The 18,409-nt window shown below is 47.3% G+C and overlaps 1 protein-coding gene across 1 annotated transcript in view; it reads right to left on the bottom strand.

Annotated features, from left to right (window-relative positions):
• The window catches only part of UTP6 (UTP6 small subunit processome component), a 428,027-nt gene that overhangs the window by 395,540 nt on the left and 14,078 nt on the right, over nt 1-18,409 (bottom strand). The window contains exon 2 of the mRNA XM_078654392.1: nt 17,858-17,942. Coding sequence (XP_078510518.1) covers nt 17,858-17,942 — 85 coding nt within the window. The remainder of the gene's footprint in view (nt 1-17,857; nt 17,943-18,409) is intronic.

The following is an 18,409-nucleotide window of genomic DNA, read 5'->3' as shown; positions in this document are numbered from 1 at the left end:
CTGTTTTCCCACTAGATCAGTCTTGTTGGCTGGGGGAATCTCCTGCGTTTACACCGCCCAGAACTCATTGGCAGCCATGATATTGTCTTCGTCTTCTGGGAGCTGTATAAGGTTGGAGTTGAAATCGCCCGTCAGAATTATCTCCCATTCTGGATGTTCGAGGCGGAAACCTGATATTACATTGTTAATGGCGTGAAATAATTCTTTTTTTATATTCATTTTTGGATGGGCGTATATATTGATTAATATAATGGTACCAATACCAGCCTGAGACACCCTCTCAAATTTAATTATTTGCATATCTGCCTTGGAGGCTGCCAGTTGGGAGGCCTTGAAGTTTAATGCAGTGCTTATATATACCGACAGGCCCCCCTTTGCTCGACCATGACGCTGAGTGCGAATTGCACTGACGTGAAAACTGATTCTTCCCGGAACGTCAATTGACTCTATTAGCCATGTTTCCTGCAGGGCGATAATATCATAGCTATTCCATGTGTCCATTTTCCTATTGTTATTCAGGATTTCTTTGGCACCGGAGATGTTCCAGGAAAGGACTTTTACTATGCCATATCGGGTGTTACGGTCCCCGCTTTGGATTCAGTCTTCAGTTGGATGATCTTGCATTGGTCTGCTCAGTTGGGTGAATTTGGAAATGTCTGCGCCCCTTGCCCCTTGCAGTACTGAATATATATCTCGGCTAGCCCCAGCATAATCTCCTAATTTAGCGCGCTTCCTTAATAGGGGCGAGGGATAGCCTGTAGTTACCTCTTCCTTGAGCGAGATCCCCCACTCCTCAAATTTCTTAGTTTCATTAAGTAACTGCTTGACAGTTTCCATGCTCCTCCAAGTTGTAAGGGTGCCTTCGTTGACTATGTTATTTCCAAGGGTGATGAATTCAATTTCCAAAAGGTCTGCAGACGTTATATGGTTGAGGCTCGAGATGGCCGATGTTAGATGTAGGATATTTCCTCGATTGAGATAATCTTGTATACCTTGCATTTTCTAATTAGGTATAAAAAGTAACTTTCCATTTATTGTTGGTTTTGTACCATGGATTATGTCATGCGGCCTTGCTCTCCTCGTTATTTTTTTACTTCCATTGTTCCTAGCATCATCCCTTGTGTTATTGACTTGTTGAGTATGATCTTCATTCCCTGGCGGTTCTGATTGTATGCTGTCCTTAGTTTTTACTCTCAGGATTGTTCTTATATGTCCGCCTAGATCTATATTAGGGATGCAGTCGTTAACGGTGTTCGCAGAATTAGGACCTCGCCTTGTAGGTCTTTCCAGCCCAATGTTCTGGCATGCGTCATGTTGCTCCGTAGTAATCTTTACTTGTGGTTGATCTGGCTTAATCTGGACAGCTATTGGTGTAAGTTGCATTGCTTTGATTTTATCCCTGCTTGAGGTAACGTTAATACTCATGACAGTTTCCGGTTTTAAAGTGACTTTGTGTATGTTATCTGGACCATTGTGCATGACGTCTGGACCTTTAATCACTACCCTTTGGCTCCTCTGCTTAATAGATTCATGTCTACAGCATTCATATTTCCTTATACAACTGTTGGTGCATTGTTGCTTACCCCAAGTTTTTTGTCGTAGATTATTCCCATTCTTGTTTGATTCATCCTTGGGACTTCCTAATGTTTTATTACTTCCCAGACTCCAGTCCGCCCCACTTAAAGATGTGGCTAGGATTTCCTGTTCATTGTTGTTTGAGTCGTCTGTGTCTGAGTTTGTTGCATAAACGATTTCCTTAGATTTTGTTGGTACTCTTGTTCTTTTTGCTTGTGCTACGATGTTGCAACATTCGTCTTTGACGGTTAATTGCTGCCCTTTTTCAATAGCATTGTTTTTCCAAAGGCTGCGTTGGGGTTTTGGTTTTGGTTTTGGTGTTATTGGCAACTGACGTAGTCCCTCCACATTTTCCTCTATGGCTTTACATGATGGCTTTCGACAGTCAAAGATCGGGAAATTAATCAAAGCCTGATTGGTTGCAGGTGTGCGGTTTGATGGTTGATTTCTATTTTTCCTCGCACGTTTTTTTTGCCTTTTGGTTAGGGGTTGTTAGATGTGTGGTTTTTTTTCATTATCATGTTCGTGGTGATCTTTTTCTGCCGTTTCATGGTTTGCGCTAATCTGGGCTCCTGAATTGTTTCCCAAGATATTTTGTTCTTTCTGTTTATCATCAAGTTTGTTGTTGGGTAGCAAATTGGGCTTCAGTTCTTTATCTGTTATCTGTTGCGTTACTAATGTTGTCAGGTCTACCATTTTCTTTTCACCACTCGATGTTGGTTCTTTGCATGCTTCTTTGTGCCGAGCGATAAGGTCTCTTTCATTTAGTGTGCTGTTTGGTCCTAGATATGCATACTTGCATTCGTATAGAATGTCTCTGAGTATTGACGGCAAGTCTTTTAACTTTTCCAGTATTGGGCTACAGGTGCAGTTTGGGACCTGGGTCCAGGGGCGATACTGCTCCCGAAAAACGTCAAACAGATTTCCCAAAGTGTCCATTTTTTTGTTTATACTGAATATGTGTTCCGCTATTGTACTCATTAAATGGATTTGTATGTCAAGTTTGTCTGACTGCATGTTCAGTGTTTTGATTGTGGTTTCCAAGATATTACCCAATGCATTGTGTAATGCAATTATGGATTCTATATTTTGGTTTAGACCACCCATTCCTGCTTGCTTAGATGCATTTGGTTCATCGATATTCGTCGTAGGTCTACTGTGTGTATATTCATCATGAGTCGCTGGCTTATGATGTTCCTCATGTTGTATGTATGAGGGACCTTTGTGTGTTGACTTTTTTGCAGGTGGTAGGTAGCTTGGGACTGACAAACTCGAAATTCCTATTATTGTTTGTTCCTGACGATGCTCAGTGTCGGGGCCATTGGACGAAGCTTGACGTCCTTTGTTTTCTACATCCTGATTTGACCTACTGGATAACTCAATTATGTTATTTTTATCTAACTCCTCGGTTGATAGGTTGCCTTGGTGAGATTTGCTGGACGCTTTTCCTTGGACCTCCATTAATACAGCTACTGGCTTTTTATGTAATTTAGTTTGCTTTGAACTAGCTTCACCTGTTTGCTTGTCTTGCTTTACATTACGAGATGTTATACTTTGATTCTTGTCAAGAAAAATTTGGGAGTCCGACCAGTAATCACACCTCTCACTCTCTTTGCTGAGTTTTCGGTTTGATTGATTTAAACGGGAGTCCCATCTTGGGGTCGAATGATTATTTGGTTGTGCCATATGCGCACCCTCTGTGGTGCTAGCATTATGGCTGCTTTCATCATCTCCAATGACCAGTGAACTGCTGGCCCTTGGTTGGGGTTTATTTATTCCATTTGCTATTTGGAGTGACATTTTTGGTATCATTGTGGTCCCTTGATGTCGTGTATTTAGTAAGCTCACTTCCAAAGATTTTTCACTGGGACTATCCGTAAACCACTCTGTGACACTTGACGAAATTTGGATATTTATTTGCTCTTGCGCCGAGTCTTGGACCGAACAATGGTTTCTATTTTCCATGTGCCCTGTGTGTACTTGGGCTTGTATTTGGAACTTTTGCTTGTTGTTTTCCTGAGTTGTTTGTATGTGCTTGCTTTGATCGTCTGTTCCAAGGCCCCTTTCTAAAGTGTTGCTTACGCTTGGCGATGGTAGTTGTTGGTCGGTTGGCTGCGTAATCGCCTTGCTCGGGGTCATTGGTTTTTGTAATCCGTTTGGGGTTGCTGGCATGGTGTAGATTGCTGCTACAGGATCTTTCAAAAATGTGAATTTTCCATTGGGCTTTATTGAGCCAAAGATTGAGTAAATTGGAGGAATTAGTGGGGCGGTGGGGGTGTTGACTACAGTGTCCGCAGTGTCTCCAGAGGGGGTTGGGGGTCCTTTCGTTTTGGATTTCCGTTTTATAGTCTGCGGGGGGTTCTTCCGTGTCCTCCCCGACCTCATTATGCCAACAGTCTTGGTTCCAACACTGATCCAAAACTTACTGATTCCCCCTGGAACCTATGCGCTGGGAGTTCGGGGGGTAGTTAGTTGTGTGTTGGTGTAGTCAGCGTAAGGTGGAGTAAAATGACTGTCAAGATCTCCCTCTTCACACTCCACTATACTCCTCTCCGAAAAAACTTCCAGCCAGTGACTTCCTTTGTTGGTACTCACCACCTCTTACGCCGCAGCCACTCAAACCCTCCACCACCCCTCAACGTAATCTACTGCTCACTCGCAGGATGGCACAGCTCCTTTGATGCTCCTTTGCTGGTCAAATTGCTACCGGTGCTACTGTCAATGTTGCTGTCCGTATTATTGCCAATGCGCAACCCTGCTCGCCGTGGCCTCTCCTCTGCTCTGCTCTCAGCTCCTGGCTCCGATTCATATGCCACTTCCAGGTACTTTAAACTACTGATATTACTTCGGCCTCTTGCACTTTTTTACGGCCGGAAGAGTGTAGAACTAATGCCTCAGGCTTTTGGGGCTTTCGGGGTACCTTCCTATGCCCTACGGTGTGCTTCTGGCGCTTCGATTATTCGGCCTATTCTGCCTGCCCACTCTCGCACCTCGCACCTGGCCCGCACCCGGCCCGCTTCTGCGTTTTTAAAAATAAATTTTATACGTGGTGTAGTGCGCTATGCCTCGGCGCCTTGCGGTGCTTCGGGGGCTTTTGGGCTCGTGGCGCTTTGGGAGAGCTTCAGGGGTGCCTCGAGGTTATTAGGGCTTCAGTGCTCCCGGCCTGTCACCCGCCCCACCCTGGCCCGCACTCTGCACCCGGCTCACCGTTTTCCCCCTCCGATCTGGCATGGTGCGGTGCGGGAAGCCTCAGGTTGCGGGGGAACTGGGGATGCCAGGTAGTTGGATAGTTGGGAGCCTCCCAGCTCACAGCCGCCAGCTCACGGGCCGCTTATTCCGCTTCTCCCGCTTTCCCAATTCCCGGCTTGCTGCGTCCGGCACCCGTTTCCAGCAGCCGCTTTTCCGCCGCTTCAGCCGCAGCTCGCTGCAGCTCGATTAAGCTCGACTGCTCTGCACCACAGCGCCACCTCTTGCTAATCTCCTCTGCCTAACACCAACAGTCCGCAGGAGGGGAGTTAACCGTGAGTGGAAGGCTGCAATCGCTTACCTGGGATAAGAACCATAGAAGGTTACGGTGTAGATGCAGCAGCTGCCAATATGGAAGGGCTGTGAAAATGTCTCGGTGACAATGCACTGGTGGACCTGAAGGAGGGAAGTGAGTGGGGTAAGAGCAAGCAAGGTGTACGCCTCTGAGGTGTCTGTGCGCAGCATGCGCGCTTCCCAGATTAGAGAGTATGAGGTCCGGAACTCGGTGGCTAGGATTTAGGACGACGAGGGAAAGGAGAGCAAGGAATATAAATCAAAGTGGGCGGGGCGTTAGCGCTGACTAGCACGAGGAATGGCGGCCATGTTGGGTGAGGTGTTTAATGAGTAGTGAAGAAAGATTACTAGGGATATTACACAAGCCGGTGACCGTGAGAAAATCAGAAAAAGAAGTTGAAGGGTAGTGAAAAAGGAGACAATAAAAAGAATGAATATTGAGTAAATTGACCCATTGTGGGCGTTTAGAAGTGAAGGGTTCCATATTATAAACATGAAGTACAGTTGGAAATGAGTAAACATTGAATAATATTAATTTAAAACATGATGGTGCTGGCAAGGTTACATGTGTGAATTAAGGACATGATAGGTTGTTAGAAGCAAGGCCTTCAGGAGGCAGCCGACGTGTAAAATGGAGAAGGAACAATTAATGGAGAAATACACAAAGTGCAAGGGACTTTCAGAGCAAGGTGGTCCAATCTTCATTTCTGTTCAATCTGTTCTTGGTACTTCCAGTATGGATAATAAGCTTCAGTTCCTCTTTGTTTAGAAGTTGTGCGATGCCTGTACTTCTCGGTGGTTTCACCAGTCTTATCACAGTTCATTTAATGTCATCTTCACTATGGCCTGCAGTAGTAAAATGCTCTACCAGAGGCGCATCCTGGGTTTTGCACCGGACTCTGCTGCGGTGCTGGCCGATATGTGTCTTCACTTTCTGCGTGGTTTGGCCAATGGGTGCAAGTCAAGTTAGGCTCTGGCGAATACCTAACAAGGAAGATCTCAACAAGCACAGGGGTAAACAGAGCTGTGTACTCGCCCCAATACTTTTTAATCTTTTCATGGGAGAGCTTTCAATGCTGCTAAATGAATGCAACTTGCACGCACCAAAGCTAGGGGGCTCCCAGCTGTCGAACCTCTTTTACGCAGACGACCTGTTATATATCAGCCGGACCCCTGTAGGCCTACAGCGGCTGCTGGACATTCCTTCAAGATACTCTGCTGTATTAACCTCCCCACAAAGAAAATAACACGGAATTGGCTCTTGGCATCCAGGAAGCTGGAAACGGTCTGAATATCGATATTTGGGGGTCATCATAGACTGCAAGGGCAACTTCAAGCAGCAATGTGAAGCCATAAAAAGGAGAAGGCTAATGGTTGCGGTGGCACTTAGAAACTTAAAAAACGCGTTTTCTGGCCCAAGCTTTCTTCCTCTCATAAAGGTGATTCAGGCAAAATTAATCCAAGCCATCACTTATGGCAGCAAAACGATGAGGGGGAGGGACGCTTCCTCAGTAGATGGGACGGTAGCAAAGGCATGATCTTTGGCCTTCCTAGGTATACATCGCCGCTCAGATGAGACTAGAATTTGGGCTACCAAAAGAAGAGCAGGCACGTAAAGGAAACTACATAAAAAGCTGGCACAAAGTAAGCAGGGGAGATCTGAAAACTCTAAATGCTCTCCTGTGGAAGGAACTTCAAGATAAAGAAACTTGCCCCGCAAGGCTGTACTTGGAGGCCGCTATTGACTATCTCGGCTTACGGCAACTATGGGAACTCCCAGGCTTCCCAGCAGGCTTTAAAGAGGTGGTCAACAAGACAGTCCGAAAAGAATAATTGCTGCAGGACAAAGCCGCCTTGACAAAGTGTGCTCACGGCTGGCTTACAGTTCAATCGTATATCAAGTCCTCGCCCCAAGCTTATCTACAGACAGGCTTTACCAAAAATATAAAAGAGAAGTTCCTGAAATTTCGCCAAGGGCTATTGCCGTCAGAGGCCCACTTACCCCCATGGTTACAGCTGCAGCTACCAATAACATGCAGACTTTGCAGGAACGGCAAAGAAAACACAGTTCATCTGATCGCCATCTGCAGCGAACTCATACAAGAAATGTCGCTCTTTCTTTAGATCACTTTTCAACATCTGTAGGATACGGACCTGCAGGCAAGCGGTGCTTGCTTGTTTCAAAGGCGATGATATCCAACTGAGCTGCCGAATGGTAAAATTCCTTGAAACAGCGGAAACGCGCTTCAAAATGTTGAAGGAAACCCAAAAAACCTAGCGGCACCGCGAAGGACCAGTGGATCAATCCACCGGTACCCCCGAAGAGCAAGTTCTAGCTGGTCACTTTGAATTATACCGAATAACACTGACCATATAACAGGGATATTCCGAACTGTCATTATAATTAATAACTTTTGCTTTTTTTAACGCAATTAGGTTTTTATTGAAGGGGCACTTATAAAAAGGTTCTTATTGCACCGGTACTTTACTATATTACCCCTCGGCCGGCAACAAGAATGAACTTACTACACATCTTATCATGATAAATAGGCTGTCTAAACTGAATTCATACTTTATTTTACCTTTGTTGCTGAGGTCTTAGTACGTTTTTTATTGAAGGAACTATTGTCTTAATACATATGAATTTGGCTTATGTTTTATGAATTGAACTTTTTTCTACATTGTAAAGGTTTTAAATAACCATGTACAATAAAGTATCACTTTCGTAGCGAAGTAATGTATTTCGCTCTGTGGTTTTTCTGTATAGCCTTTGGAGTAATTCACCGTTAGAGTGGTAAATGTTAAGATCAAGGAAAGGGATTGAGGATTTGTCAATGGCTAAGGTGAAATGGAGTCCTAGACCGTTGTTATTTAACCAGTGTAGAAATTGGTTGAGTGTGTCCTCATTCTCATGCCAAATCAGAAAAATGTCATCGATGTAAAGGCGCCATAATGTGACGCCGGAAAAAAATGGGTTGGTAGGGGAAGAGAATTATCGTATTTTAAGGTAATCCATGAAGAGAATGGCTACGTTTGGGGCAAAAACAGCCCCCATTGATGTGCCTTTAACCTGCCGATAGTATTCATTGTCCAAAAAGAAAAAATTCCTTGTAAGGCAGAGTTCAAGTAATTGAAGTATGAAAAGAGTGGGAACAGTGTGGGAGCGAGGTCTAGAGTCAAGCACCTGTTGGATGACAGTCATTGCCAAGACCTGCGGAATATTTGTGTACAAGGATTCAACATTCATTGTACACAAAATGTCAGACGTTGTTTCAAACGGGTGGTGTTCAACTAAGTTTATCATTGCCATGCTGTCCCTTACATAGCATTCCGTCTTTGCTACAAAATCTTTTATGAAAAAGTCCATGTACTGGCCAAGAGGTTCAAGTATGGAGCCGCACCCAGATACTATGGGGCGTCCAGGGGGACTAGTGAGATTTTCATGGACTTTCGGGAGAGCGATATCACCGGCATGCGGGGCGACTTTACATTCAGAAAGAGGAATTCCTTTTGGTTTAGGAAACCTTCGGATTTGGCTTCGGTACCAATCTGAAGAATAAGGGTTTGCAGTTCCCGCGTGGGGTTGGTGGGCAATCTGCAGTAATGGTCAGTGTTGGCAAGATGACGTAAAAATTCTGATTTATACGCTTCCTTTTCTTGCAGGACTATTCCTCCGCCATTATCTGCAGATTTTATAATTAAGGATTTGTTCTTTTTTAGGGTCTCAATGGCTTTTTTCTCCTCTAAGGATATGTTGTAGGGAATGAAACGTTTTTTTATTCTCAAGTAGTGATAGATCCTTATGTACCATTTTTTTCGAATGTAACTATTTCACCCGGAATCACATTTCCAGAGGGTGAAAAAGTGGATGGGTGTCAGAAAGGCGTGTATCCAGTGGGAACAGGTGAAGGGTTCTGAAGAAAATAAGCGTGTAACCGTATATGTCTGAAGAATCTCAGTATTTCAGTCTGTACTTCAAGGAAGTTAGTGTGGATAGTGGGAACAAAGGATAGACCTTTACTGAGGAGAGAGAGTTCCAAATCTGCAAGGGTGTGCTTAGAAAGGTTGAAAATGGGTATGATTTGTGAGTGCACAGAATCATTACTGTAATTGTCTACCATTGGTAACATGGGGGCGCTAGGTGGCGCCAAACCAAGATGGCCGCACTGGTGTGAGGCTCCCACCAGACCGAGCACCTATTCCAATCCTGCAGTGATCCTGACCGTAGATTTCGGTACTAACACCGCTGTGCTGTGTCCGCGGCACTTTGCTGCACCCGACGGTGCTTCACACACCCGAGAAATCCTGCTGCCCGCGGAGATAGAGGCCGGAGAACCCGGGGCGGGCTGCTGCGCTGGAGGGGAGCTTCCTGGACGCCGGCTCACCCGGGCACGACAGTCCGAGGCTTCGCGGCCTGTGCGGAGTTGCCGGAGGAAGCTTGGTCCCCCTCCCGGGGATATCGACTCGCCTGAGGGATCGGAGGATGCCGAGGGGCTGCCGGAGGTGAGCGTCGCCTGCATTCTGCGCCCCCCCCCCCGGCGCTGTAGTCACATTAGGCCGCGCCTGACCTTGTGGGGACGGGAGCCGAGTCCCTGCTTGCGGCCCTCCGCGTCGGTGGCCGAGACGCTTCCCGCCTCTGTCTGCGGTACCGCACATCTGCGGTGCCGCGCGGGGGGGGGGGGCCACGGGGGTCTGCCCGACCCGAGTCATTGCCCTCCTCACTGCCGAGCCGTCTGCAGGCTCCCCGATCTGCAGCCAGACCGCCCAGTGCAGATCACACGTGGCCATTGGACATCCTGCAGCACCGGGTGACCTACCCCTCCTGCGACGCCTTCACCGACCTATCCCGCGACCACGTGGGGCCCCAGTGTACACTCCACCTGCAGGGCAAAGGCGCTGGCAAGGCCTGCCCTACTGATTAATACGCCTACAGCGTCCCTTCAACCCATCTGAGCCGGACCGAGAGGACGACGTCCCCCCACCCCCACCCATAGTCCGCGGCGCTGGCCCGGCTGCCTCCCCAGGCCTGGACACTGCGCATCTGGTCTCTACACCCCGAACTGCTGTGAGGGAGGAGCGGATCGGTACAGAGCTTGAGCTGCCGGCGGCCATTGCGTGGGACGTCGGTCCGCAATTCAGTCGCTTTCCTAGTCCATAGTCCTCTGGTGTTTGGGACATCTTGCGCTCCTCGACCCGTGTCTTGCCCCCCTGTTCAGTTGCAGCGCCCCCCCCCCCTTTCTTTTCCGCCGGAATCCTCCTGTGAACTGGCGGCCATCTCTACCACTGTATCGCGGACACGCAGACGGGACATGGGCCGCAATGATGCCAGACAGTCCAAAATACCTTTTGAGACCAAGAAAACGTCCAAAACGACGCCGGAGTCGGAGGGTAGTCCTACCGCCACAGCCCCTCAGGAGGAAGACTGGAAGACGCTCCTATTAGGCTTGAAGCAGAGCCTGTCAACGATAGACTCCAAAATTGATACCATAAATACGCGCATGGACAGTGTCGTGGCCAAGCTGGAGCAACATGACACACGCATCAAAGAGACTGAAGAAAGGATCTCGGTGCTGGAGGACGGGACTACCTCTACTAGCAAGCAGGTCACTCAGATGGACAGGCTGCTTAAAATAATAGCTGACAAAAACGAGGATTTGGAAGCGAGGTCCCGCCGAAATAATGTCCGAATTTTGGGCCTTGCGGAGTCCACCAACACAGGGAGAATGGAGATCTTTGTGGAAAACCTTGTAGTGGAACTGTTTGGTAAAGACTCCTTCTCCACGCACCTGATCGTCGAAAGGGCCCACAGGTCCTTGTCCGCCCGCCCTCCTCCCGGTGCCCAACCACGTCCCGTTATAGCGCGTTTTCTTAACTACAGGGACCGGGATGCGGTGTTGAGGCGGGCAAGAGAACTGGGGACGGTGAACTATGGTAATACAGTGCTATCCTTTTTCCCCGATTTCACCCCCTCGGTCCAGGAGGCTAGACGCAAGTTTGCGGGAGTGAAAAAGAAACTACAAGCACAAGAATTCTAGTATGCAATGTTGTATCCTGCGAAATTAAAAATGTCACACCAGGGCAAGCATCACTTTTTTCAAAACCCACAGCAGGTGGACGACTTTCTAAAGCAATGCAGAAAAGACCAGTGCAGAGAAGAATCAACTCGGCGACGATCCAGGTCGCAATCGCCCTTGTCACAACAGGACTAATCTAATGTATTGTTATGCTGGCCACTGGGTTCAAACTAGTCCCTGGTCACAGGATGTTTCAGGACTGCTTCCTGCGTATTCTGGTGAGGTACTCATTTTTGCTTTAAGTCTTACTGGTCTACGGTTTAATTGAGTGCTCGATCACCCACCTCCGTCCCGCATGACTCGACCGGGGTATGCCTGGTTGATTGCGGGTGCAAGAAGGGAGGTGGTTGGCAGGTCTGGGGTGCCCCTAGTGCTGTCCCCCAATGGGTGATCCCCACCTTTCCCCTACCCTACTTAGGGCAGGGTCTTCGATAGTGCCTTTTTTGGTTGTTGTATTGTTTTGGGTCTGGGAGGGCGGGTGGGTGCAATATGCCCGGCCAGTTGGGGATGCCGGTGTGGGTGGGTTGACACTTCGAATTCATCTTGAAGTTTTTGTAGAGGCGGTTCCACAAGTGCTGCAATGGTCTTGGGGGGGGGGATACTGAAATGGGACTGTTATTTCTATGAAATCGATTGTATCATAATCTGTGCTGCTGCATCTAACTACTACACTAATCTTTACTGGTTTGAATGGGTGACGTAGCGGACTCTCAGTCGTCGCAGCAATTTCGGCTGGTCACATGGAATGTTCGTGGGCTGAATGACCCGCGCAAGAAGAGACAAATTTTGGGTTACCTAGATAGACAGAAGGTATCAATTGCTATGCTCCAGGAGACTCACTTAAAACCAGATGGTTCCCCTCTGTTTGCATCTAGATGGGCCTCGTGCAGAGTGTTTTCCTCTTATTCCAACTATGCTAGAGGTGTCACTATTGTGGTCAGACGAGGGATGCACTTTACTCCTGCTGGGACTGAGGTAGATTCGGCAGGCAGATACTGCATGGTCTGGGGGACACTACACTTACATACGGTCCTTTTTGCCTGCTATTATGGCCCCAATACGGACGATCCATCTGCACTCCTTACGATGTGGGGTAGGATTCAAACTCTTGGCATAGGCCACGTTATATTGGGAGGGGACTTCAATACAGCAGTGGACCCAGGCCGAGACAGATCCCATCCACAGACGGGACACTACACTCAAACCCAGCGTACGCTATCAGCTATTGTTGAGGACCACCATTACATTGATGCCTGGCGGCACTTACACCCCTCTCTCCGGCAGGGTACACATCACTCTGCGGTACACTCTACATGGGCGCGGATTGATTATGTGTTCCTATCGGCTGGCCTCCACCCTTGGTTGACAGGTGCCCTCCACCTTGCCAGGACACTCTCAGACCATTCGCCAGTCCTCCTCACATTTCGCATACCAGTCGACGCCTCTCCATTCTTAAGCTGGCGTCTGAATCCCGCACACCTCACTGATTTAGCCTTCAGGACAGAACTTGAACATGACATACAGGACTTCTTTGACCGGAACGTGGGGTCAGTATCGAACCTTACTAAGGTGTGGGAGGCCTTCAAAGTTACGGTCAGGGGGTGGTGTATCGCGAAGGGGGGGTGTCCTCAAGTCACTACGTGGCGAACTGCGCAGGTTGGAGACTGAGCTCCGGGACCTCGAAAGAGATATGACTCGAGATCCGCTGGGGCATGCTTCTAAAGCTCTCCTCAGGGACAAGCTGAATGATTACGCGGAAGTGGCGGAAAAGGAATGTACGTTCCTTAGGAAACCATATACGTCGCGCCTCTATGGCGAGGGAGACAGGCCAGGCAAGGCACTTGCCTTTGCTGTCAGACCCCCAAGATATCACAACTATGTCGCTGCTTTACGGGACGAACATCAGGTCCCGCAGAGAAACCTCAAAGACCAACTCCGCATTCTCACTGATCACTACTCCACACTGTACACCTCTCACAGATCTACACCCATCGACTTACAGATGTACCTCGATGACACTGCTCTTGCGTGGCTTGGTCCATCTCAGCAGAAATTTCTACATCATGAATTAGAGCTGGACGAAATCAAAGACGCTATCATGTCTATGAAGTCGGGCAAGTCGCCTGGCTCTGATGGGTTGCCGATTGACTTTTATAAGGCCTATATTCACATACTCGCTCCAATACTGAAGCAGACTTACTATTCGGCCCTCGAGGAGGGAATTTTGCCGACCACTATGCGTGAAGCCCTGATAGCATCCTTATTGAAACCAGGCAAGCCTCCAGAACAATGTGACTCTTACCAGCCTCTATCACTACTAAATTCTGATGTGAAGATCTTGGCGAAGGTGCTGGCGACTCGCCTTAATCTACTCATGGAGCGCCTGGTATTACCTGACCAGGCGGGCTTTGTCCCAAATAGGGCAACGTCACATAACCTACGCACCCTTCAAGCTGTATTGCAAGACATTACTCCTCACTGCGAGGCTGCTGCAGTTTTCCTAGACGCCACGAAGGCGTTCGATTCTCTTGAGTGGGACTACCTTCTGGCCCTTCTGGAACGGATGGGTATCCCCTTTAATTTTCTTGATTGGATTAGACTGCTGTATTGCAAACCACAAGCTTCAGTCCTCTTAAATGGCTCCCGGTCAGCACCATTTACGATCCACAGGGGTACCCGGCAAGGATGCCCGCTCTCCCCAGCTCTCTTTGCTATCGCCATTGAGCCCCTGGCGGCCAAACTCAGGCAACACCACAATCACCGCTCCTTGATATACCCAGAACGCCAGCTGCTCATTGCATTATATGCTGACGATATGACTTTATATGTACACAAACCGCAGGAGAACCTCAACCCTCTGTTGTGGGAAATCACCCAATTCGGAGCTATATCGGGGATACAGATTAACTGGTCGAAGTCGGCTCTATTCCCCTTAACGAACAAAACCACTCGCTTCCCCCTGGATTACCCCCTGATCTGGGAGGCAGATGAAATAAAATATCTAGGCATCGTGGTGACTAGAGACCGGGAAGCTCTCATTAGCGCTAATTATGGTACTGTCCTGGATAAACTGACTGACACCATCACTAAATGGATTCATCTCCCACTATCAATGGCGGGGCGTATTTCCCTGATTAAGATGGTGGTTCTCCCCAAGCTCCTGTATCTTTTTACTAACATACCATACAACCCAGGCTCCCACTTCTTCCGTTCCCTCAATTCCCAGCTCTCCAGACTTATTTGGGGAGGCAAGCAGGCTCGGATCAGCCTGAAGACACTCATGCTACCCTATCACCAGGGTGGATTTGATGTACCAAATCTTCAGCGATATTACGATTGTGCCCAGGGGCACTTCGCGGTGTACTGGCTCCATCCTCCTCCCTTTATGGCTCATCTGGCGGTGGAGGACGGATATATGAGGCCCGCCCAACCATCGGGTTATTTATATGCCCCGGCCCGAGTCTTAGACCGGGACCCTACAACGGTGGACTGTACTGTGCAGGCTTGGAAGCGTATTGCCGCTAATATGGGAGTCCAGTTCTTATACTCTCCATGCATGCCCCTGGCGCATGATCCCAGGTTAAGTGTCCCCTGTGAAGAAATTGGTCGTAAAATGCTTGTGAAGTATGCGCTCCGTACATGGGGAGATCTATATCTCCAAGGGAGATTTCGCTCATCGGCGCAATTCTTTGGGGAACATATCCCCTCTATAATGGATACGTTCCTATATACTCTGCTGCGTCAGAATGTCAGGGCGGTCACGCCTGATTTCCCTGATGAGCCGGACACTATGGCACCCCTTCATGCCCTCTTACAAACGGACTCCCCTAAACATGTAGTGTCCATGCTGTACAAACACGCTCAGGCCGCCCCATCTCCCCCGTCGCTAAGAGCGCGAACAGACTGGGACGGGGATTTGGAAGCACCGTTGACGGACGAGCAATGGGAAGAAAGCTGCTCACATACCAACGCAGTGTCAGGCAACGCACGTCTCAGACTGGTTCATTTTAAATTCTTGCACCGACTGTACTATACGCCTGCCAAACTGTTCCGCTTTGGACTCCGGGACGATGACAGATGTCTGCGATGCAGAAGGGAGGGGGCGGACTTTCTCCACTTGGCTTGGTTGTGCCCTGCCGTAGCGACCTACTGGGACGAGATATTTAAGGCCTTGTCTGATATGATTGGGGTAGACACAGAACCGTGCCCTAGGGTTGCCCTACTAGGCCAGTCGAATCCAGTGATTAAAACACATAGGAAATTTTTTGCACTGGGCCTCCTGTTAATTAAACGGCACGTAGCATGCCGCTGGGGAAGAGGTCGTGCGCCCAAATTCAAGGTGTGGTTGACCACGATGTCTACCTGGCAAGAACACCTACACACATATGCCGAACTTCTGCCACAACAGTCCCGTCCTAAAGACCTCTGGGGTCCCCTCACTGCGTATCTTCTGCGCATGCAGGCTGATGATGGGTCGGAAGCAGGGAGTTACAGAGACATAGGGTAAGCTAGACCGTCCCCCTTCTTTAGGTCAGGACTGGGCTCCCGGCGGGCGGGAACTGACGGACTCTTACCCCCCCCCCCCCCCCCCCCCTGTGCAACATCTAACCTTCTGGCAGCGTGCACGATCACCCCCCCCTGGGGGGAGGGCTTGAGCTTATACATTGATCGAGCCATCGCAGGGGATTGGATTGCGGGTCACGTAGGCCACAACTCCTTGGCGGATGGCTTGGGTGCCGTCCATCGTCGTCACTAGTTAGTATATATACCACATTAGACCATCCCGTGTGGCACAGCATACGACACGTCCCGCAGGTTGCACTCACAGATTGGTTTACTGACTACCCCCCCTCTTCCCCTCCCGTTTCAGCCAGAATGGACAATTGGATGCAGAATGCCATTCCTCTGGGAGTGGATAGAATGCTGATATAGGCAATGCTACATGTAGCTTAACTCCTCAAGATGTTTTTTCGCCATGTTCTGAGTCTGATGGGAATCATGGGAGGGAACTGCCTCTTTTATAAGGTTTAGTTTGTTGTAAATGTTAAACGAACCTCAAGTAGCCGTAATTTGACAGTGCCATGCTAGCTTGCTGGATAGATATTACGTCTGTTGACAGTTTACGTCACCTTTACATTGCGGCCGGCCCTGCTGGGTTGTAGGCAACATGCTGTGTTTAAATGCTTTCTGTTGCATCTTGCTGGATCTACATGCACGCATGGCTCTGTTCACGATAGCTGCTGGTCTGCGGATGCAGATTGTGGGCGAGTAGCTGTGTACTCTTTATGCATCACTAATAAAGGTTTTTAAAAAAAAAAAATATATATATATACCATTGGTAACATTTCTGGCGTGTCTGTTCGCCTGGGGAATTGTGCCATCGTTGTTGCTGCTTCACGCAACCACGTTTCGGGGGTTTGCTCTAGCCCCTGCAGATTCAGCTAAATAATGGATTTCAGCACTGTGTAGTTCATGAAATGGGTCTACTGACATACATGCAAAAGTACAATAAGATATATATATATTGTTATATATATTGTAGTCGAAGTAAACACATTCATAAAATTCTAAGAACTAACTACTTAAAAGAAAGTCTTTAAACCATAAGAAATTAATTTATACTCCGGGTAATCTGTTCACTATGCATTGGAGACTATCACTTCCTGATGAGGATATTTCTTAAGAGTCGTATATGGTTTTATTCAATATAAACCAAAGTATCTGCCAACTGCAAGCATGTCAACTAATTTACAAAACTGAACAAGGCCATGAAGTTACAAGACCATTTTTTTATGAACACCTCTCGGCAACTTTGACTAAATACATCATTTTGAAAAATTCAAATAAGAACTTTGGGCACATGATCTTAACAGATCCTGTGTCCATATATTTCTTTCCTGTGTGGAAAGTGCATCACTCTGCAATCTTTCTCTTTAGCTTTGAACGAGGCCTCTACGTTATTGGTCCTCCATGTGGAGTAGAGGAGTGATAAAATGTGTTCTGCATGGTTTACGGTACAATCTTCTCAATCTGCTTCAGCTCAAAACATCACGGTTAATACTTCATGCGTACAATGATTCTCATGTTCTCTTCGATACAAGGGAGTTTCCTACAAGAAGCTAAGAATATTTATGCAGCCAAACCATATCATCTCACCCTTCTGACCTCAGATTCAGTGGCAACACTTGTAGACTAATTTGAATGCGTATCTGATCGGATACAAACTGAAAAATATGCACCTCTTGTCCATACATTTTTATATTCAGATTTGATAATTACATTTCACTCCCCATTTCAGGTTTCCAAAATTTGCATATTTATTGTTGATGATACTATATCATCTCTATTTAGGTGCTTGAATTTATGTAGGAAATTAGATTGTGAATGTAGCTCCTTCTGTATTGGAAGCTCGAACTGTGTTGCTGCTGCCATGCCTTCTTAATCCGCATTTGTTTATTTACTTTGTCAGGTTATGAGCGGCATATTTAAGGCCAGAGGCATCAGAGCTCACTTTCTACTGAATTGTGAATATCCCAAATAGAGTAACGTTTGAATGTCTGCTTTTTACAATCTTAGAATGTATGGGGCAGTGTGGTTAGTAACTATGTCCTTTTCTAACATACCGACAAATTGGGTCTACAGTTTCCATTATCTAAGATTGCACTTACTTGCACATAATTGACGAAATCTTCTTTGCTGAGAGCTCTTCTGTGTATTTTGTACTCAAGAGAAGACACCTTCTTAATTACTGCTCTGTAAAAATAGAATGACAAAACCCATAGCCAAGTTAAAAATCAGACTAGAGACAAAAAAGTGCAAAAGTTAGAAAACATGACCACATGCCTTTTTTGTCTATGCACACAGGATGTGAAACAGCATCCGCATATCAATGACGCCCACCCCCAAAAGGGCTTCAATTCAAGAAACGGTTGAAGACGCATCTCTTTAAAGACAACTTTAGCTATTTCTCCAATCCCTTGTTGACTGAGCCTTGCATTGACCTTGCATAGTGCTCCGCTGTCTTGTGGATAGATTGGCACTGTACAAATACCACATACAAACAAATGTTTTTCAGTGGTAACCAGACATATAAAAATAACTCTAAAGTTTTTTTATAGTGTACTAGCATTGGGCAGTATTTAAGCCCTTCACAATTATTATATAACTAGCACACATACAAAACATTAACGAGTACAGAGCCAGAAGACACAAAAGCCATG

The sequence above is a fragment of the Lissotriton helveticus genome, chromosome 7 (genome assembly GCF_964261635.1).
Source record: "Lissotriton helveticus chromosome 7, aLisHel1.1, whole genome shotgun sequence".
Taxonomy (NCBI): Eukaryota; Metazoa; Chordata; class Amphibia; order Caudata; family Salamandridae; genus Lissotriton; species Lissotriton helveticus.
Note: the sequence above shows the minus strand (reverse complement) of the source record. Positions and strands in the feature narration are given on the sequence as shown.